Source organism: Camelus ferus, chromosome 5 (assembly GCF_009834535.1).
Source record: "Camelus ferus isolate YT-003-E chromosome 5, BCGSAC_Cfer_1.0, whole genome shotgun sequence".
NCBI classification, from domain to species: Eukaryota; Metazoa; Chordata; class Mammalia; order Artiodactyla; family Camelidae; genus Camelus; species Camelus ferus.
This window is the reverse complement of record NC_045700.1, coordinates 74,699,900-74,722,000: the sequence shown is the minus strand read 5'-3', so window position 1 is coordinate 74,722,000 and position 22,101 is coordinate 74,699,900. Positions and strand designations below refer to the sequence as shown.

At 36.7% G+C, this 22,101-nt stretch overlaps 1 protein-coding gene and 1 non-coding gene across 2 annotated transcripts in view; both read right to left on the bottom strand.

The window, feature by feature from the left end:
- The window catches only part of DNAH7 (dynein axonemal heavy chain 7), a 220,378-nt gene that overhangs the window by 101,626 nt on the left and 96,651 nt on the right, over window positions 1–22,101 (bottom strand). The window contains exons 30-40 of the mRNA XM_032480142.1: window positions 20,243–20,341; window positions 16,065–16,313; window positions 13,096–13,245; window positions 10,681–10,863; window positions 10,146–10,322; window positions 7,704–7,835; window positions 5,988–6,212; window positions 3,420–3,617; window positions 2,381–2,536; window positions 1,474–1,642; window positions 214–340 (exon numbers count right to left, since the gene is read on the bottom strand). Of these exons, the coding sequence (XP_032336033.1) occupies window positions 214–340; window positions 1,474–1,642; window positions 2,381–2,536; window positions 3,420–3,617; window positions 5,988–6,212; window positions 7,704–7,835; window positions 10,146–10,322; window positions 10,681–10,863; window positions 13,096–13,245; window positions 16,065–16,313; window positions 20,243–20,341 (1,865 nt within the window). The remainder of the gene's footprint in view (window positions 1–213; window positions 341–1,473; window positions 1,643–2,380; window positions 2,537–3,419; window positions 3,618–5,987; window positions 6,213–7,703; window positions 7,836–10,145; window positions 10,323–10,680; window positions 10,864–13,095; window positions 13,246–16,064; window positions 16,314–20,242; window positions 20,342–22,101) is intronic.
- On the bottom strand, window positions 14,213–14,316 carry LOC116663955. The gene has a single exon (XR_004320306.1). It is a non-coding gene; the product is annotated as a U6 spliceosomal RNA (small nuclear RNA).

Here is a 22,101-nt window from a genome sequence, read left to right as displayed (position 1 = left end):
TTAAAATCCAAGACTTTAGACAAAGGAAAAAGAGAAAGATACTGTGGCTCCTTTGTGTTCTTGGAGCTGGGAGCAAAAGAGGGGAGCAAAGTTGCCTGTTAACTTTTTCCTTGTCTAGGGATGCTTTCGTGGAAAAGTTTGAGAAGCACTACAGGTTCCCCAAAGATTTTATACTCCCCTAGTGAAAAAACAAACACACCTTCAACTACTTACCAGATTTTTAAATGCCAGGTTAAGATTCTAGAGAAGATCGTAAACATGGATTTATCACTAAACTCATTGATTGTTATAATATTGAAATGTCGCATGTATCGAGGAGTTACTGGATTTCGACCACCACCTAAATATTAAAAAGTATAACGCTTAACAATGTTACTAGTATATACCAGAGTATTTTCTCTACACTTTACAGCACAAAGCAACTTGAAAGATGCACAAATTCACTGCACACAGAGAAGTGTAATCGGTTGTTTGGATAACCTTGACCTCAAAACAGTTTTCTCCTTAAACTCAAGGTGTTGTTTTCTAGTTGAACGATCTGAATGAGTTCAGCTGATTAGATATAGTCTTCTTTAGGTCTATTTACCATAGGAAATTTGACCAGAAAGAGCCATTGGCTGCCTTCTCCATGACTCATAGCCCAAAGCAGTAAACTGTAAAACATTCTCATTACAAAGCAATATTAAGACTAACCATTTTACAGTATTAATATAATATTGTACGCACTATTAACATAACTCTCACGATCCTGACTGACCAAACTTTAGGGTCCTTTCCGTGTGACTGAATTTCATGACCTTGGCATAAAGCCCAATTCTTCCCTTACACCTTTAAATAATTTCTCCTAAGATTAATCTATATGGTTCACATGGCCACTTCACTGGCTGCTGGCGTTTTTAAAAATTTGGGGATTATCTCATTCTCACAAAATAATGATAACATTTTCAAATATGAGATTTTAATAACTGACTTATAATGTAACATATTTTACAAAATTGATGGATATTATCATCTTTATCTGTACAGACAAAATGCATTTGCTTTTTAGCAGGATTCTATCACAAAATCTTTGGTAAAGAAGTGAATTTAAAAGTGCATAATATCTTAACTATATATATTTTGCTTAAAACTATGTAGGTTCCTGTTCTGTTTATTCCCCTGGGGGTTCTGGGATCTCAGGGGACCTGGGGTCTCAGAATGCAGGGACAAGGAATGGGGAGCAAAGTCCCAGAAGGTAGGAGAGAAAGGACTTGGAAGAGCTGATTGGTTTGGGGAGGATGACCCCAAGCAAGGCAACCCACTCTGCAGGGTTAACACTGTGGTCACTCGTTAGGTCACAACGCACACACATAGAAGATATACACACATTGTAACTCAAGTTGGCCAACTGGATTTCTTTCTTTCTCCAGCTATCTCTTTATATATAACCAGAGTAATTTTCAATCTTAATAATCACAAACTGAGAAAAGGTACCTGGAGGTCCCATAGCACACATGATTTGAATGTCCACTAGTTTAATCATAGAACAATCTTTTAGGTCGTACCAATTCCAGTGATCTAACCACTGCCTAAGTAACTCGATGGGAGGCTGAGCCCCATACACCTCCCGAGCAGGCATGTTGACATCATCTACAAAGACAACCTGAGAAGGAAGGGAGAAGAAGTATTAGGAAATATTAACACCTTAACATAGTGCTGTCCTGCCATGTGAACAAAGCTCAGGCAAAGAATCTGATCGTCTTCTTGTAGAGCGTGTACGTATGTGAGAAGTGACGGGTTCTTCTGAGATCAAGAACAATACCCCTTAGCATCCGTGTTTCCGAGAAACAGGGAAACAATCTTATCACCAACCTTTAAAAGTTAAGAGTTTAGAATCTATTTATCCTCTCATACAATTTATTTCTCAATATGCCTTCTCTTTTCCCCTTGTACAACTTCAAGACATTAAAATGAGAAAGGTGTGATTTTAAAATGATTGTAACCTCTGAGTGATGAGAGCGAGGTGGAGAAGGGTATTCTTGGCAGAGGAACACAGATCAGTTAATTGATAGCTGTGCTGTTTAAGGGCCTAGAGAGCAAGCAGCAAAGACTCTTCTGAGTAAAAATGTTAATGAGCAAATTAGGAAGGTAGATAATTTCCCAGATGAATATTCTACTTTTAATTCAAAGGGCAACTGCTTGTTTTTAATGTCAAGTTGTCTGATACACATACAAATATGAATATACTTTTAGGAAAACTTCTGCAAAAACTGTGATTAAAAAAACTGTACAAAAGATGTCAAAGCCCCAGAATAACCTGGTTATCCTTGTTCTGAATGTAACAGTGCACACGAACAGGACCAGTGCTGCACTGTTATGTATAGAAACAGAGAGCAATTACCATTCTCTTGCCCAAAGGAGGACCAAAAACTCCCTTTCTTCTTTTGTCCAGTTTTGACATGATAATATTCTGAGTTTGAGCTGCTGTAGTTTGTGCTGAGAAGTTAATCAGCAGAGGCTTGTAGATATCTTTATTGAGTTGATTTAAAAGAAAATTCTGTATAACAGGAAATAATAAAATGAGGCATAGTTGCAATTCTGCTTTGACATTTCAAAATAACCACTAAGCATCCCTGCTGACACACTCGAATTTAATCTTAGAGGGTCATAATGTGAAAAGAGATGGAACCAACAGAAATAACAGTTACCATGTCAATAGAGTGTGTCTGTTTGTCCAAGCCCTGTGCGTGTGGCTTCTCTGATTTCCAAAACCAATATGCAGAGTACACATTCATTCTTATCATGAAGTCACAGGGACTCAGAGGTATCCCCCTGACCCTGGGGAAATTTACACTTACTTGCCACACCAGAGGCTGGAGGGGCTACTTACTATTAGTTCCAGCCAGCTTTCTGCTATCAGAAATCTAAAGCTAGAGGCAAGAACTGTCCTTTGATCAGTATGACCCCCTAAACACAAGGGAACATAGGCTTTGTAAAGCTTTTGAGATTTGGGACACATCTGTTACAGCAGCTAGCATTTTCTTAACTAACACACAATGGATATAATTACAGAAATCATTAAGGAAAATCAGTCTTATTATGACATGCTAATCGTTTATACATTAAACCATTTAGAAAATTAAACATCAAGTATAATTAACTAAAACACCCTTTACAAGAGAGATGAAATTCTTCATCCCAAACAAGTGATTTTTACTAAAATATCTTTTAAAAGGGAAAATAATTTAGTGATATAAAGTAGCATCATATCTTTAATAAATTTTCAAAAAATGAATAGGCAATTGCTCAAAAATTCTCTGTGGCTCCAGCATTGAAATATTTGAGTATTTCTAAAATATTGCCTACCATTTCAGGTAATTAAAGAAATATTCTTAGGACTACTAGGCACATTTTAATATGTAGATATCTACCATACTTACAATAATGTAAACACTCTTTCCAGTTCCCGTTGGTCCTACAAATATTGAAGGCTTTTGATGCGTGGTCAGCAATTCCATTAGTGCAGAGTATCGAACTGTGTCCAGAGTTGGTACAATGATTTCATTAAACATCATATCCTTAGGAATTGGAGGAGCTTCTGCCAATTTCTTTATCCATGGTTCCCACTTTCCTATTCCCTGTGTATGATACATAACCAAATAGTGAATGTTACGCTGTACAATACTTGTAAAAGCTCTGTCCTCCGTGCCATTGTGAAATAGATGCAACACCAAGACCAACAGCCCCTGGTATTTACACATTCGTTTTCACCCCCTATAACTCTTCACTCTGATTTTTTAAAGTTAAATTTTATGTTAAATTAAGGAGAAATTAGGCTTTTATGTGAATAAAAATGAAATGGCAATGCTGTGATACACTTGATGCTCTGGAACCACTGATTATGTCAACCCAAAGATCAGTTATTTCAGCCAAATGTTAGATTCTTTAATGACATTGAGAAAAGTGGTCTAATAAACGTGTTAAAGAGTAAAGGATCTTATTCACTGAATGGTAAACAATATAAAAAATTTTCTACCATAGAACATCAGCTGCATATTGTTTGACTCTTTAATAATTTATAATATTAGCTTATCATTTCAGGCAAGATTTCTCTTTAATTATGGTTAAAAAAAAAAACACCTAAAATTTACCTTCAACCATTTTTAAGTGTACAGTTCAGTAGAGTTAACTACATTGGTGTTGTTGTACAACAGATATCTAGAACAGACAAGATTTCTTAACATTAGATTATTATTATGAATTAATATGACAGTGTATCTTTGCATCCAACCAGCGTGGGAACTAAAATTTTAACCTGCTGTGACAGTGTTTATAACAAAAAATTTCAAAAAAATCACGTGAACTACTCTGTCTCCTTAGAAAAATACCATTACCCTCCCAATTCCTACAAAATCAAATTCAAGCTCCTGGTCACTCGAAGCACACTGGAATTCAGACCCATCCTTTCTTCACAACTACATGTGTCCCACAACCCAGCCCCCCTGATAGGCCCACTGGTTCCCAACATGGCCCAGGCCCCTGGGCCTTGACACATGGTGCTCCTGCCCTAGAGTACACATGACACCCTATGAAGAGTTTAGGAATTCACTGAGGGCCACACTGTGCTTTATTCATTTTTGCATTCTCTGGCACTGCTGTTCATATAGTAGAGAATTTTTTGTGGCTGAATTCACATCAGTCTAAAAATAGTACTGCAAAGAAATTTCTAGAACTTTCTAAAACTGATGAAGGAATAATGCCTTTTTGATATTCTTGATAATCTTTTCTAACATAGATATTTGCCACCATATGGGGAAGAGAAAATTAAGAATCAGAAAACCTGGGATGGACAGTCATGTAGAGATTGTGTGATCCTGGGAAAAATCACAAAATATCTCTGAGCCTCAATTTCCTCACTGGTAAAATTTGAAAAATAAATCTATGTTTCATATTTTACTGAGACACTGGGAAACAAAATAGAAGTGAGTGTGGAAAAGGTTAATAGACTGTGAAGTGCTCTGAAAATGCAGGGTATTGTTAGTAATTTGAAATAAAATTAGCAAAAATAAAAAGGTATCTTGCAGTTGGCAGGGTGAAGAATTTCTTCTGAGGTGAGCTTGGCAATACATTCTCAACAGGCATAAAATTTTAAAAAATTGATACAGTAATTCCTTTCCTGTAATGTAATTGATACAGGAACCTATCTTAAAGAAATAATCAGATATGTATGTACACAATGACTTGTGTACAAGAATATTCACCAAAGCATTAAAACTACAGGAACAGAAACACTTCAATGTCCAAGGGTAGAAAACTGAATAGATCATGGCCCATCCAGATGGCAGAATATAGGGAGCCTTTAGAAATATAAAGAAACATCAGTGAGACAAAAAGTTGTTCTCTTCATTAATGGAAAAAGGAGAATATAAAGCTACCCAGTGGGGATATGGTATAATCTCAATTTCACTTAAATATGCATGTATTCAAATAATAAGTATGCCTAAACTTTGTCTTCAATACAGTCCTTAAGGGAGCTGTTACACAAAAACGAACAACTAACCACCACCCAGGCTGTGTTGTCCAGTCCATTGTGAATGGCTGAATTCACAATAACCCAGTTGCTTTCTTGCAGGACTTCTTAGCCTGTCACGTGCTAACACGCACCACGAACCTCCAAGAGGTGTGTCCTTGAGCAGTGCTCACCTGGTGCTGGACCAGATGTCGTTATGTGTGATTTTTACATAACGAGCACAATGGGCTCAACAATTTTATCATTTTATCAATCAGAAAAACAAAGTTTAGGGAGACTGAATAACTAGTCCAAGGCTACACAGAAAGAAAGTGGCTTTCCCAGGACTCCGACTTCAAAGCCAGCGCACTTTCCTCTGCCCTATGCCGTCTCTGAAGGTGAACAGTGGTGAGAGTGGCCACAGAGCCATTATGCACTGTGTGTCTCCAAGAGGCCTCTGCCCGGTTGGCAGTTGCAAATCTTGCTTTGGAACTCTTACCTCAGTGACAAACTGATAATCATAAATTGTTCCTTTTTCAGGAAATGGGACAGTTAGTGCCTTTGAAGAAGTTTGCTCGGTGCCACTCAGTAATTTAAACCTATTTCGAGTTATTTCTGAAATTGAGCCTTCCATGAGTTCTCGAAGAATCTTACTAAATTTCAACCGATCATCATCTTTACAAGAAGCACCGACGGACCAGATCAATGAAAACAGAAAAATGCCCTGAATGGAGAGATGAGAAGTTACAGTGCATTAAAGAAGAGCTTTAATCTATCCTTGGCGCTTAAGTCAGATCAGCTAGGTTAATACCTTTGAAAGGAAATGAATAAACTGATACATGATAGTAAGTTATCTCAGGGTTTTGTAATAATTAGTTTTTCCCTATCAAATAGCATGTCTTCTAAAATCACTATCAGAGAAGGTAATACAATGCAAAGCGTAAATTCTGGGCATAGTAAAAACTTAGAGTAATTAGTCTGGCAAATTGGGTGTTATTTTAAGTACATGGCTGAACTTTGATATTAAAAAGAACACTGAGATAACTTTTTATTAAAGTACATAAAGCATATTTTAATAAAGAACAATCAATCCACAATATACATGTTTATTAAATTTAAATTTTGATACAGTATCTTGTAAAAAGTAGAACAAATTCATATTCTTTTATTTACCTGTTGTAATGATTATCTGAGCACTGATTGTATAATTAGAACTGCTATCCTGAAAGCTTTCTTCTTACCAGACTCAGGCAGAAGGAAAAGGGTAGATAATACACACCACTCAAATGTTTAAAAATCCAATCATCAGATCCCTTTTTTAATGTCAGGGCTAGAAATCTTCACTATAGTCACAAAAGTTGTGAACTCTAGCTTGACACCACTCACTTATTCCTAGATTACTCACAGACTGTCTCTCTCTGGAAACTATTTAAAATAAAATAAAAAATTTATTTCATACAATACACACAAAAAGGTAACATATTGACTACATTAGAATTGCTACCATTAGCCATACTTAGTTTTTTATTATTTTTATTTTTATATATATATTTTTATATATCATTAAAGAATATTTGATGTCTACTGATAATTTTATTCCAATTTTTAAAAGTGTATAGATTATGTATTTTCTTGCTTTTCTCAATCCAAATATATACTTATATACACACATACACACATATGTATGTCCTTTGTATTGAAGTATAGTCAGTTTACAACGTTGTGTCAATTTCTGGTATACAGCATAATGTTTCAGTCACACATATGCATACATGTATTCCTTTTCAGATTCTTTTTCATTATAGGTCACAATAAGATACTGAATATAGTTCCCTGTTAAGTATTTATATCTCATGAAAAAGGGGAAAACATAAGGGGAAAAAAATCAATGAATTATAATTTGGAGGTTGAAAAGCAGGTGAATCTTGTCAAACGGTCACTGACATCTTTGAGACTGGCCATATGAGCCAAGGTATCAGTAGCAGATCTATGGGGTCATCAGGCTCCCCCCAAACTTCATAATTCAACAGAACTGCCAGTAAGGGCGCTTTCCCACCAGAACCTGGTATTTGGGACTTGACTTTTTCCTCACTGTTCAGCTGCCACCCATTGTCCAGCCTCCAGTTCCGGGGAAAAAAATGAGGTTAATAATTTAGGAAGCACTGGGGAAAGCAGTAGATGTCTTTCTATAGCAAGATTCAAAGAGCAGACTTACCTCCAGTAAAGAGTAAGTTTCTCGATCATTCCTCTCTCTGACTTTGACTTCGTCAGCAAAGTCATTCATAAAACAGTCTATCAGATTCATGAGGGATCGCACTAAGTTTGTATCAGAAGTAGGAGACAACTCCTGAAAAATCAGAGAAAAAGGTCAATGAAGCAATTTAAATTAGACACTTATTGAAATAGCAGCAACTAATTTTTATTGTACTCATTTAGTTCTAACTGCCATGGTATCTATGAAAAGGTCCTATTATCACAATTCTAGTTTTATAGGTGGAAACCTGAGGCACACATTAATTCCCTAGAGTGGGAAGTGTGTGCTCTTTAACCATCCTGATACCGATTCCTGATTCCCAAATTTTAAAAAACTCAGTTACACGTTTAGTTAATTTAATCACAAACACAGATTTTATGTTATACCAATTTCATAAACCTAAACACCAAAAAAAAAAAAAATCTTTCAGAGGAGGCGATTAATCTGCTTACCTAACATGCTTAATAAATAAAAGCCATTACGAACATTTTTGTAAGCTACAGCAGTAACCAGAGTAAACTCATTCCTATGAAATATATTCTTAAGTCTTGAAGAGCATAAGGTGTTGCTGGTGTGGGGTAAATGCTGTGCACTTTACTTCTCTGGTTCTCATGAAGAGAATTTATAAAATAAGTGAAATAACGTGTCACAGCTCCTAGAACCATGCGGCATACAGCAAGTTCTCAACACACACTGGTCCTCCCCCTCCAGCTCTCTTTCAACTTTTCAGGTTGTATTGCTTCACAGTTAACATGTAAGAATTAACTCTGAAATGGACACATGGACGGTTAGAAGCAGCTGACTTCTTATTAGACCACTGTCCCAGCAGAAGCAGGCAGAAGTGACCACTGAGTGTCTAAGGACGGGGACTAAGTGCTCCCGATGCAGCTCTAACATGTGAACAGTTACTACGACTAATAAGACAGACACTTACTACTTAGTAAATAACTGGTATTCATAATTTCTTTGAGAGGACAAAAGCATATAAGTACATTTCAGAAAGTTTACATTAAAAGGGTTTTTTTTTTTTTTTTTAGTTTTCAAGACAAAAATTCTAGAACTGTGTATAGCAACAGACATTAACAAGATTTATTGTGGTGATCATTTCACAAAATATACAAATCATTATGCTGTACACCTGAAACTAATATAATGTATGTCAGTTATACTTCAATTAAAAAAAATTTTTTTTCTGTTTGCTATTGAAAAGATTAGTTCCAGTTATATGGAAAATTCGTTTATTTGCAATATCTATATTCTCTGACAATGCCAGGAGGAAAAAATAAAATTAAAAAACCCTATAGCTTATTTTATCATGACCCTCAATTGATTCATATTTGATTTTTGAAACATGATTACTTTGTATCCACAACATATTCGGTTACAGCCAAGTTTCATGAAAGAGCAGCCCGCACCCACTGACAAACAGTATCAGCCACATTCCTAACCAACCGCCTTGAAGTCCCCTTGCCTCTCCCCTGCAAGTGCTGGGACCACGGCTCCCCCATGATCTTCTTCTCTACTGCCAAAGCCAAGGGAGACCTAACCTCTCAGTCATTTCTGATGATACTGACTATATGCTTCTTAAAAAGCTCTCCTTTCTTCTCTCTTAATTGCTGGTATTTCCAGGATGCCATCTTTTCTCTTTTTTTCTCTGGATTTGCCTTTAGGTGATCTTCATCACCATGACTTTAAATTCCACTTTCCAGATCTGTACGTTGACCCAGACTCCTGCCTCAAGCTTTTCTATTGTATTTCCAATAGCAGGAGAAATCCCAGCCCTGTTTCCCTATATTTGGTCCAGAGTAAAGTCATCTTAAAACACCTTTGGTCCGTATCTCCCAAAGCAGAAATTGAGCATCCTTCCCTGAAATTCCCAGCCTCACTGAACTCCATCAGTTCTCAGAGGCAGGAGACTCCCATGCTTCCATTCACATTGTCACTTCTCTCCCTTCTGTCCCTCCCCCTTCCTCACCCCTAGAGTATAACAAAGGAGAGAAAAATGGATTTGTTTACTTTAGGACCTCTTTCAATCCTTCCACTGGGGACTGGCTTCCCTTTCTGAACCCTAGTTTTACTAGGTATCCACAGTAATCCTTAAACAATTAGGGATGCACTCATGCTAAATACAGTCGATTCCTCATTTGGTATGTCTAAAGCAGTAACACATGTTCCTCCAAATGCCCCACTACCCAGTTCTTTAGATGTCACAGATGACATTATTTTTTAAATTGCCCTTTTCCTAGTTATAAAATAATGTGTATTTAAGAGGTTTTTGTCAAATTAGTTAAATCATTTTAATATCTAGTAGTTGACAATAAAAACAGACATTAAAATGTACATGTATGGCTAATTTGGATTTTCCATTTAGTTTCTAAATCTTAAAGTTTTCACCCTTCTTACCTTTGTATGCTTTCTAATAAATTCAACAGAGACAGGGACCATTCTGTCAAATAAGCCTATTATAAATTCCTTCTGAATAACACTGATTGTAGCAGGTAAAAGATTTATCCAAGACAACATCAGTGGTCTCCAGCCCAGCATGTGAGGCTCCATGTAAATCATCCCACATCTGGAAACCTGGAAAAACAGTAATTGTTTACCATCAAAGTAATGCTTATAAAAGAAATATGACTTGGTACATCTATTTCTTACAACCTTCAGAAAACTCTGGGGGGAAGAAGAATACTTTTACAGACATAACTTCCTGATCTAAATTTTTTGTGTGTAACTTCACCAAATGGTCCTAGGCAAAGAGGGAAAAATCCTTGACTCTTACATTTATCAAGGTATGTCAACAAAGATGTCTGTTCTTGGAGAATCACAGATTGCTGTTAAAACGAATTCTATAAATACTTTTCATCTAAAGTCAAAGTTACTAGGCAATAAACTCACAACATTTCAGATCTGTAAGCAGATGTGAAAATTGGGAACTTACAGTGGCAGGAGAAGCAACTTCTAAATCCATGGGTTCAAAAATAAGATTCATTTGTGGTGACATTTGGATAATCTCCCCACTCATCAGACATAGCTTTTTATTGTCATCCAGCACAGTATTCATATTCTCAATCCACACTGCATCCACTGGTCCATCAAAAATTAACCATTTTCTGTCAGGCGTCTGATTTATGCATACGGTGAATAAAGGGCAAAAGTAGTAAAGTAAGGAACGCTGTTCAATAATATTACTTCACAGTTTTAAAATATAACTTCTATAATTAATTTTGCCATGAAAACGTAAAGGCACCTTTTGAGTAAAGAGTGTGCATGTGTGTAAATACGTACATTCACCAAAGAAGCCTATATATGCCATGGACGAGACAGAAATACATATAACATCTTAAGATTCCGTCTTTCCCAATGTTTCTGAACTCATATATATTTTAGAAACTATTATAAGAAAAAATAGAAATACCAGGGAAAACAATTTTTATTCGGGTTGCCTGACTCTAGAGAGATTCCACAGAGCTTACATAAAGATTAACGATTCTTGGGTGCCAAGTCAAATATTTTGTGCCCTCCACTGAATGAATTCACGCACATACACATCCTTCTTGGGCTGAACTGTCTCGTGGTGGTATAAGACATTAATATCAATATAACCCTCACAGTCCCACAATGATAAATGGGAAAATATTTACGTATTGTCCAGAATATAGTAAATGCTCAACAAATACTAAAGACCGGCCAGGTGTTAGCCAGAGGGAGCAAAAACTGATTCTCCTTTCCAGATCCTCATGAAGCAGCCCTTCTGTGGAGATGATACTTGGTTCACCTTCAGCAAATGTGAATTTGAGCTGAAGTAGTGAAGGGTTTGAATCCACCTCAACACATTCTCAGTCCCTGTGGCCAAATGTGTTAATAAACTGGAAGACAGTAGGCCTGTCTGGGCTCAGACCACCCACACGCCCACTCAGAAGCCAGCTCTGGCCATGCTCAGGAACCACTGAAGAGCGCATATCTCGGAGATCAGCCCCAGATCAACTTTTCCTCATGCCGCTGGCTTCCCAGGCTTGCTCATCTTCACTTTGAGAAACTGCCAGGTAATGGCAAGTTGCTGGGCTTCACAGTCTGAAGGGCCTCGCTTTTAATTTGGCTCTGCTACTCCCCAGTTGAGTAACTCTGCGGCAGCTCCTTAACCTCCCTGAGACTCAGTGTTTATGGGATGTAGCTTCCTGGAAAATACACTGTACACTGGGTAGCTAAGCATAAAATGGGAGATATCTCACGATTACTTCTCTATAAATAACATAACAGCATACATTATCCGGAGACTTCATATGTTAAGTCTCTACAGCAGAAAGAAAAGATCTGAGAAGTTACATCACTGGTCCCAGACTTCTGCCTGCCCTACTGGTGTCTACTGTTTACTTTTCTCCAGCAAAGCCTGACACTGGGCAAGATCTCTGTCCCGTGAGAGCCAGCCCTGTACTACTCATTGCTCAAGGTCCTTAGCCAATCAAAGCAGAGCTGAGATTGGATGTTTTTCTATTATTAAACTGACTCATGAGTCATGATTGGCTGGATCCTTAAGAGGGTGAAGAGCACCAAGTCCAGGATGCACGGTAGTCAGAATAGAGGAAACATTATATATATATATTAAAAAAAGCTTTAATAAAACAATTAAATGTCTCTAGACTGGCCCCTTTCCCTGTGAGACAAGCCTTTGCAAGCTGTCTCTTGTATGCTCACCCTCCGTGGATAGCCTGCTGACATTCGGCAACCAAGTTCACACTTACTGGTCTGGGGACTCTCTGTAAGAGTGGGCAGCAGCCGCTCAGCAGGGTAACCAGGAGCAGGTAAGGACCCACTCCCTTTCCCAGCAGCCAGCAGCTGGTACATCCCTTACAACTTTTCTGCTTTCCACAGGTAGCCCATTCTCTTCGCAACACACTAGAGGGAAAGTGTTGGAACTCATAAGACATGGTTTTGTAAAGGTCTGCAAACTCTCTAAGCACTCCAGTCTGACAATCAGTGGTGTCAGCGACAGGCAGCCCAGCAGCCGGGCAGAGGAGCACACCACTGAAGCAGGGAAAGGATCACGTTGCTCAGATGCTCTCCCTCCTGGGTCACTGAGCCCAGAAAAGGGGACCAGAAATTCTCTCTGCAGTCCTTTTTTCTCCTGCCCTCTCTTCTGTGCACCCCGGGGCAAAGGTGACTGCCCGTCTGGTCTCTTGCATCTTCACAGGTGCTAACAGCGCTCTTCACAGAAACACTGCCACGCTGTGCAGTCATAATGTGTTTTAAATAAATACCTTGAGCTAAAAAATACATGTTTGCTTCAAACAACTGAGAAAAAAATCAGAACTCTCACAGCCTTTCTAAACATGCATGCAAACGTGTTAGCACTTACGGATGAGGAAGCAAAGGCTCTGAAACTGACAGCGAGGATCCCGTCTGACCACTCGTGGGACACTAAGTCAAACTGCCCATACAGCTGACCCATGGTGACAGACTTCGGATTTAAAACAGTGATTTGAACCTTGTTTTCTTCCATTAATCCCTTAATAGAAAAAAATCAATTATTTATTTAAAAGACTACTGTCTCTATTTGCAGAACACGTGACTGTGTATGCAGAAAATTCCAAAGATTCTACCAGGAAACTACCCGAGGTATGGAGCTCACGTGACAAGGTTCAGGGATACAAGGTGGTTATATAAAAACTGACTGTATTTTCTACATGATGCCAATGAACAACTGCAAAGCAAAATTTTTAAAAATACCATTTACAATAGGATTTAAAAACTCATAGAATTCTTAGGAATAGATTAGCAAATATTGCATGAGATCCATAAATCTAAAACTATAAAATGGGAGTTGGTAAAATTTTTTGCAATGGGGCAGTCAGTAAATGTTATATGGTTTACAGGTTACATTTTCTTCTCTGTTTTTCTTTCTTTACAAACCTTAAAAAGGTTAATACCACTCTAAGCTCACTGGCATTACAAAAATAGGTTTGGGCTGAATTTGGCCCATGCTGTGATTGGTTGACTCTTGCTACAAAACATACTGTGAGAGAAAATTAAATGATATAAATATAGGGGAATATGTACCATTCGCATGGTATGGAAAAGTTGATACTGGTAAGTTGACAATTCCCACCAGAATCATGAAAGCCAGTATATGGGATTAACAAGAGATGTTAATAACCTTGGAGGAATAGCCTTTTTATGTTTTTAATTAATAGACTTCATTTTTTTTAGAGTAGCTTTAGATTTATAGAAAAATTGAGCAGAAAGTACAGGGATCCACATATATTCCCTTTCCCTCAACCCTCCCCACAGCTTCCCCTACTATTATTTTTTATTGATGCATAGTTGATTTACAATATTGTGTTGGTTTAAGGTATAGAGCAAAGTGATCCAGATATAGATATATATGTATTTATATTCTTTTTTCCCAATTATTTTCCATTGTAGTTTATTATAAGATACTGAATATAGTTCCTTGTGCTATACAGTAAATTCTTAAAAATATGGAATGCCCCATGAATCTGCATGTCATCCTTACATGGGGGCCATGCTAATTTCTGTATCATTCCAATTTTCAGATACATGCTGCCAAAACAAGCACCAGTTCCCCCTATTATTAAAGCCTTGGTACATTGTCATGACTGATGAACTGAAATGGACACATTATTAACTAAAGCCTAGAGTTTTACTCTTTGTGTTGGACAGGTCTGTGGATTTTGCCAAATACATAATGTCACATATCCACTGATACAATATCGCACAGAATAGTGTCACTGCCCTCAAAAGCCCCTGTGCTCTGTTTATTTACGATCATTTCCTTTTTATATACAACAACATAACAAGTTCTACTCTTTCCCACACTAATTTTTGTCCACCACCACTGGAGCTTGGGACACGAAGTACCAAACTGAAGAGAAGACAAGATTAAGCAGTAAAATAAGCTTTCTTCTCTGTGACCAGGAAGGGAATGACAATGTGTCATCCTTAATTCAGAAATATGGGAAAGCTCTATCATCTTAGTCAGAATAAAGTTCGCTTCCATCAAAGTAAGGTTTCTGACCCAGTGCGGCGAGGCTAGTGTGAAGCTATAGCTTGCAGACAGACGTGGAGCCCTGCCTACTTTATGTCACCACAGTGTCACTCTTAAAATTTCCTGGTAATGAATCATTTGAGGGCTTTATATTGGACCAGAATACATGCTCATATCTTCACCTTCTTAAATCTTTGAGTGGTACCATGTTTGGCTCTTTTAGAGACTTGTTTATTTTGTACAGCAAAAAAAAAAAAATAGTCCATTTAACAATAAAATAGGAAAAACACAAAAACTGAAAAAAGAAAGGCAGGAATGGTAGGAAGGCAGGGAGGATAAAGGTAAGGGAAGGGAGGGGAAAAATGAAAAAAACAAGGAGGGCTAAAAGCATAAAGGAAGAGAGGACAGAAATAAGTAGTTTATCAGTTTGTATAGTAATAAATAGAAACAAATTTAAATTCTCCTATGAGAAGATAAAAACCATCAAACCGGAAAAAAAAAATCAAACTATATACTCTCTATAAGAAAGTAAATCATGGCGACAGCCAGGGTCACAATTAAAGACATGGGCAAATATATATGCAAGGAGAAAGTAGGGGTTGTAATACTAAAATTAGACACAAGGGACCCCAGAAGCATTAACAGAACAAGTAGATAATTTTATATTGGCTGAAGGGGAGACTCCACAATGAAGATACAATGATCACAAATCCCATTTTGGCAATATACAGAGCAAAAATTATTTAAAATGCAAGAAGTACACCGAAATGTAGTGTTAATTGGAGAATTTAAAACAGCCTCACTCTTTTAGCATATCAAAGTAGCCCAAACTGGGATGCAATGGACAGGAATTTTTAATAAGATAATCATCATTATTATACATACGTACACATGTATGTGTTACATCTTCCATGTGCACACGCATACACAGACACACATTTCAGTTCAATACAAGTCGTAGCCAGTAATGGAAGTTTGCATTACAAATCTGACCACCCAGAAATAAAAAAATACTCTAAAAGTATGAAAAGAAAATTGCCAGGTTTTTTCCATGTTTTCAGACTTTTTCCTGCAATGCATATACATTATCTTTATGAGTAAACTTTTAAAAAAAGAAATAAAAAGTTACAAGGCAAACCTGTGGCATACCCCTTATATATGGAACTTCCTATTTGCTTCACATTACTCTTCTAATTTTTTCCTTTGTATTTTCCTAATTTTAAGTTGCTGCATTAAAGTACTCTTGTAAATGACTGTACATTACATCTTGCAAAAGGCTGATTATACAGAAATTAATAATGCATTAATAACATATTTACCTTTTCACATAGATCATTTAGTGCTCCGGCTAAGACACGATATGCGCTGGTTTTTCCTCCAAATGGTTCTCCAACAATCATGAAACCATGACGCACGATCATCATTTCATATATTTGAAGAATCTTCTCAGAAAAGAATTTGGTCATTTGCAAATTCATGGAGTCACAGTTATCTTTGATAGCTATCAGCAAGTCATTGTAATCTGGTTTTGGTAATTTCACCCCAGGAAACAAATCTGAAGTAATTCCCTGATGATAGATGATTTGGGGATTTACATTATATATTTATACATTCACATTCTCACTCATTCTTTCTCCCCCCCATATATGTAAAATGATATACATTAAATATATGTATATCTCTATACATGTGTATATATACATACACATAGGTAGATATACACACTTCAACGTGATAAAACTTCCCTCATCCTCATATTTAATATTGATGGAAATGGAACAGAGCCATTAAATAACAATAGTGCAGTATTTTTAATAGCTCCATAGAGGTATGACTGACATACAATGAACTCTTTATATTTAAAGAGTATATACAACTTGTTAAGTAAAACTATCAACTCAAGACAATCAACACATCCATCACCCCCTCGTTTCCTTGTGACCTTTTGTAACCCTCCTTCCTCCTCTCCCTGCCACCTCCTACCTCCATCCCCAGATGACCACTGATTTGCCTTCTGTTACTATTTTATTTGCATTGTCTAGAATTTAATATAGATGCAATTATATGTTACATGTATTACTTTTTCTTTTTTTGATTTGGCTTATTTTGGCATAAAGATTTGGAAACTCACTCATGTCACAGCATATGTCAATAGTTCACTGTATTGAAGTAGTGCATTACATTGAGGTGTCAGTTTTTAAATCCATTTCCCTATTGATGGACATTTTCATTGTTTCCAGTTTTTGGCAGCTACAAATAAAGGTGCTATGAACAACTGTATACAAGTCTTTGTATGAACAAATACTTTCATTTCTCTTGGGTGAATATTGGATAATACAATGAGTGTGTGCTTAACATTTTAAGAAACTGTCTGTTTTCCAAAGTGGTTGTATGATTTTACATTCCCCCCGAGCAGCGTATAAGAGTTCCAATATTTGGTATTGGCAGTCTTTTTAATTTTAGCCATTCTAATAAGTGTGTAACAGTATCTTACTGTGGTTTCAATTTGCATTTCTCAATGATTAACATTTTTGCGTGTATTTATTTGCTATATGTATATCTTCTTTAGTGAAATGTCCAAATTTTTTGCCTATTTTTAATTGGTTTATTTTGTTCATAAGTTTTGACCATTGTTTAAATTTTCTACATAGAAGTCTTTCACCATAAATCTAATTTGCAAATATTTTTTCCAGCCTGTAACTTGTCTTTCATTCTCTAATTTATTAGTGTCTTTCAAAGAGCAAACTTTTTAATTTCAATGAGTCTATTTTATCAATTTATTGTTTTATGCATTGTGCTTTTGGTGGAGTATTTAAGAAATTTTTGCCTAGCCCAAAGTCACAAGGGATTTCTCAGGTGTTTTTCTAGAAATTGTGTAGTTTTACAATATTTTTAAATTAAAAAGATAGAGGATGAGCACTGTCTGATTTCAAGGCTTATTATAAAGACAGTGTCATCTTAGCATAAAAATAGACAAATATATCAATGGAACAGAATAGAGACCAGAAACAGACCTTCATACACGTCAACAGCTGATTCTCAATAGAGTCGCAAAGACAATCCATCAGGGAAAAAGATAAAAAGATAGTCTTGAACAAATTATGCTAGAGTACCTGGATCTGCCAAAATAATGAACTTCAACCCACACCTCACACCATATACAAAAACTAGTTCAATTATATTTTAATCACTGTAGTGGGTAGTATTTTAATAAGCTTAGAGTCCCTCAAAAATTTATGTCCATCTGGTTCCTCAGAATGTCATCTTATTTGGAAATAAGATCTTCGCAGATGTAATTAGATAGGATGAGATCATACTAGATCCTAACTCCAGTGATTGGTGTCTTTATAACAGAAAGAGGAAGATATTCAGACACAAAGACATTGAGGGAAGAAGGCCATGTAGTGATGGAGGCAGAGGCTGGAGTGATGACAAGTCAAGGAACATCAAAGATTGCCAGGAGCCCCCAGAAGCTAAGAGGAAGCAAGGAAGGCTTTTTCCTTAGAGGCTTCAGAGGGAATCAACACCTTATTCCAGACTTCTAGCCTCTAGAATTGTGAGAAAATAAATTTCTGTTGTTTAAAGCCACCAAGTTTGGGGTACTTTGTTATGGCAGCTTTAGAAATCCAATACAATTGCATAATGTATGAGTGGAAAGAATTATAATTCCATATTTTGTATATATGAATCTGTAAAGTTAATTTCAAGGTCTAAGAAACATTCCTTTATAAACTGCTAAGGCTGTTTTATAAGTATTATAGCAACCTATGTGAGAAATACAACTCTTCTTGCTACTCTGCAGGTAAAAGTGAAATTCAGAAGTGCTTAATGTGAAAGCATACATTAGAACTGACCAACTACCAGTTTAATCAGTCTTCAATTTAATTCTTTAGATGCTGTTATGAAGATATGGATCCCACTTCACCAAAGCAATAAGTTTCCTTGGGACAAAGAAGAGAAAAAGGCAATGCATAGGGTGGTGAAGAGGACCTGGAACTCACACCCCCTCATGTACTAGCCATGAATGCAAGTTACTCACCATCTCTGTCCCTCAGTTACACCATCTGTAAAATGGGGATAATAATAGCACCTGTCCCTATTGGGTCCTTACAAGCATTAAATAGGTTACTATTCATAAAACTCTTAGAATAGGGTCCGGTCCATACTGAGTGTACAATTTTTGCTAAATAAACAAAAATATCATCTCAGATTGTTCAAATTATTTATGGTTAACCTTGAAAGAAGCAGACAACTCCAGAGCATATTTGGTAGTCAACGGTTCTCAACCAAGACCAGTTCCCTCACTTTCCCACCAGGTAGAGTGTTGGGAATATGTGGAATTCTCCCTCTGGCTGTCACACTGGGAGAGTCTACAGACATGGGCAGAGCAGGGATGCCACACATTCTGCAGTGTACAGGACAAGCTCTCACAACAGGGCACTGTCCTAACTGGAAATGTCAATTATGCTCCATTTGTGAAATATTGCTCAATAAATGGTCACTGAATGAATACACAACTGTCTGAGAATACATCTGAGTGAGGTATATTGCACTTTATAAGAATAAATATAGCCTTTACTCCTGGAAAATCTGTACAGATTCCTGGTACCAAAGAAACTGAGGGAAATTTTAAAGAAAATTTGAACCTACTCCTTGTGGATTTGGTCTATAAAATATTTGCCCTGTCAACTCTAAATACTAAGGGAAGCTCCCTTCAGAGCAATGAAGCATGGTTGCTATGGACAGCTAATGACACTGGACCACACACCACAGTGGCAGTGTAACCTCTCCCTCTCCCATGACAGCCTTATGACTTCAGTCTCTACACATTGGAGGCTAATTGCCTGTACTTCAAGGCAGTGCAAGATAGAGCAACGTTTAAAATTTGTCAAGAGCCCACCCCCAAATTTCTTCTACCTGAGAATGGGAAAAGCATGACATCACATGACAATACAGGAATTTTAACCATCATTCTAATAATTCTCAATTACTCATAATCTAATTTTAAAATGGTAACAATACTATTCAAACTAGTTCTTAAAATATCCCATAAAAACAATTTTATAAAAGCCATTGTACTTTTTTTAAAGAAATTAAGCTTATTTATTTTTTTATTTCTTCAATCATTAACTTGACAAACATTTACCAACTACGCATTCTGTGCAAGGGATTCAGTGGTGTGTTAGACCAATTAATTTCTCCACAGAGTCTACATTTTAGTAAAATTTATAAGCAAACATATTTTGTAAATTTTGTGTGATTATATTCTGCAGTAAAAAGAAAAAGCACTACTAAAAAAATCCCAAGCTGTTAAAAGCTGTCTGAAACAACCAAGCTAGCTAAACACACTTCAACTAAAACATGGAATGATCTGTTTCTCTGTGCTGTATCATTATTTTCTATAGTGGAAGGTTCTCATCGGGAGTTGCAAAGTTGGACATTTGATAAATACATTACTCTAAGAGTTTTCCTACATTGCAATAATAAATGTTCTTACCTCAAAGAGTGGTAAATCATGGGATAAAAATTTTGGCAGGTTTACATCAATAATCGATCTAAGCAGCAGAATTTCTTCATTTTCATTTGGGCATTTCAGCTGAAAGAAAATACACTTACGATGATACCTGCGTCTACTAACCGCACCCCCTGCATGCTCGCATGCACACAGGCACACAGGCCCCAGGGACAACATAAGCCCATGCAAAAGTGTTGTTCTTATTTATTTTCATTTAATTGGATTGTTATTAATTTCAGAAACTAGTGACTATACTTGTGTTTTCTACTAATTTATAATGGAAACCTTCGTTGAACTACCTTTTCATAGATGCTCCAGGTAAAAAGCTATTGGCCATGAATTCAGCATAGTTTGGGAGCTGCCACTGCCTCTCTGTTGGGTGAGAGATTGCTTGTCCTGTACATGCAAGACCAGCAGTGGGTTGGTAAAGTGAAAATAATCATTAAAAATGGGCATTCACTTTTAAAAGATGCATTTATATTTCAGTCACTCATTTGCCCATACTTTGGTGCCAAAGCCTCTTCTCTGAGTGTAGAGTTCTATATCATTTTTCTTGCACAAAAAAAATACACCAATAATGAATCATCTGCTCTGTTCAGTTTTGTTGTTTTGTTTTTTTCTTTAAAGATGATCGTACTTGTGAGACAATCTAAGTGTAGCATCCTTGTAAATTTTTGAGGTTTTTTTTTCAGTTTTACTCACTTTCTTATCCATATCTAATTCAAAATCAAAACTTTAGGATTTCATCTTTATTGAGTCTTTCTTAAATGATTAACTTAGTTTTCATATAACACAATTCCTCTTCTCTTCATGCTTATATATCATCGGTTTCATCACAATTAATTAAATGGCGTAACAACAACAACATGTCTGACTGGCTTCAGAAAGTTTCAGGAACAAGCCACCTGACTCTCAGTGATGAACACAGCTCATTTGATAGAAAGTGGGAGGACAGAGCAGCGCATTGCCTGCTGGCTCAGTGCCAGTGCGCATGCGTGTGCTTCCCTGGGCAAGGTGCAGAACGCTGGTAAATTCACTAAACCCTTTAAGGAGAGAGGGTTTCTTTCTCTATTTATGTTAAATTTCAAAACACCTGTGGTAAACCCAGAGTTTACAAAAAATCTGGTTGAACTCTGAACTTGTTCTCATGTTCACATAGTTCGCAAAAAACACCTCACTCCTAAGTTTCTCCCTACCATCATGCATTTAATTTTCCAGAGCCTTCATCCTTTTCTCTAAAATATAATAAATTTCATGTTCCTACTTAACTGGCTTTAACTTTACAACGTCAGTGATTCCTGGCAGTCAAGTTCAGCTGTTTCTGAATTTCTAGAGCTCCTAAAACCAAAGCTAGCCCTGCTCATACAGACTTTGTCTTTGGATCAACCTAAACACATGTAAATTAGGAAGTGTTAGAAGTCTTTTTTGTTATTTGAGAGGCTATTATCTTAAAGCAAATGTTCAAACTGTTTATAGAAACAAGCTTCAAAATATTCAAGCCAACACAGTCAACAATCCTAAATTAGCTTTTGACAAAAAATGATAGTATTCATTTGCAGAATTCATTCGCTGTGTAACTTTAATAGCTCAGTTCCACAGTAAAGATGTTAGTGATGACATACACTAGGACAATGCATTATCTTTCCCATTATCTGACCACAATGTAATCATGACATGAGAGGTTATTACAAATGGCTGCTTCTGGTCGCATTTGTTTATTATAAAAAAACAATGATTTGAAGTCCTGTTAGGCTAATATGAAATAGAACATCACCACTATATATTAGAATTCTTGGTACCATTATTATAGAAGATAAAAGTGCGTGGTATTATTCTTAATC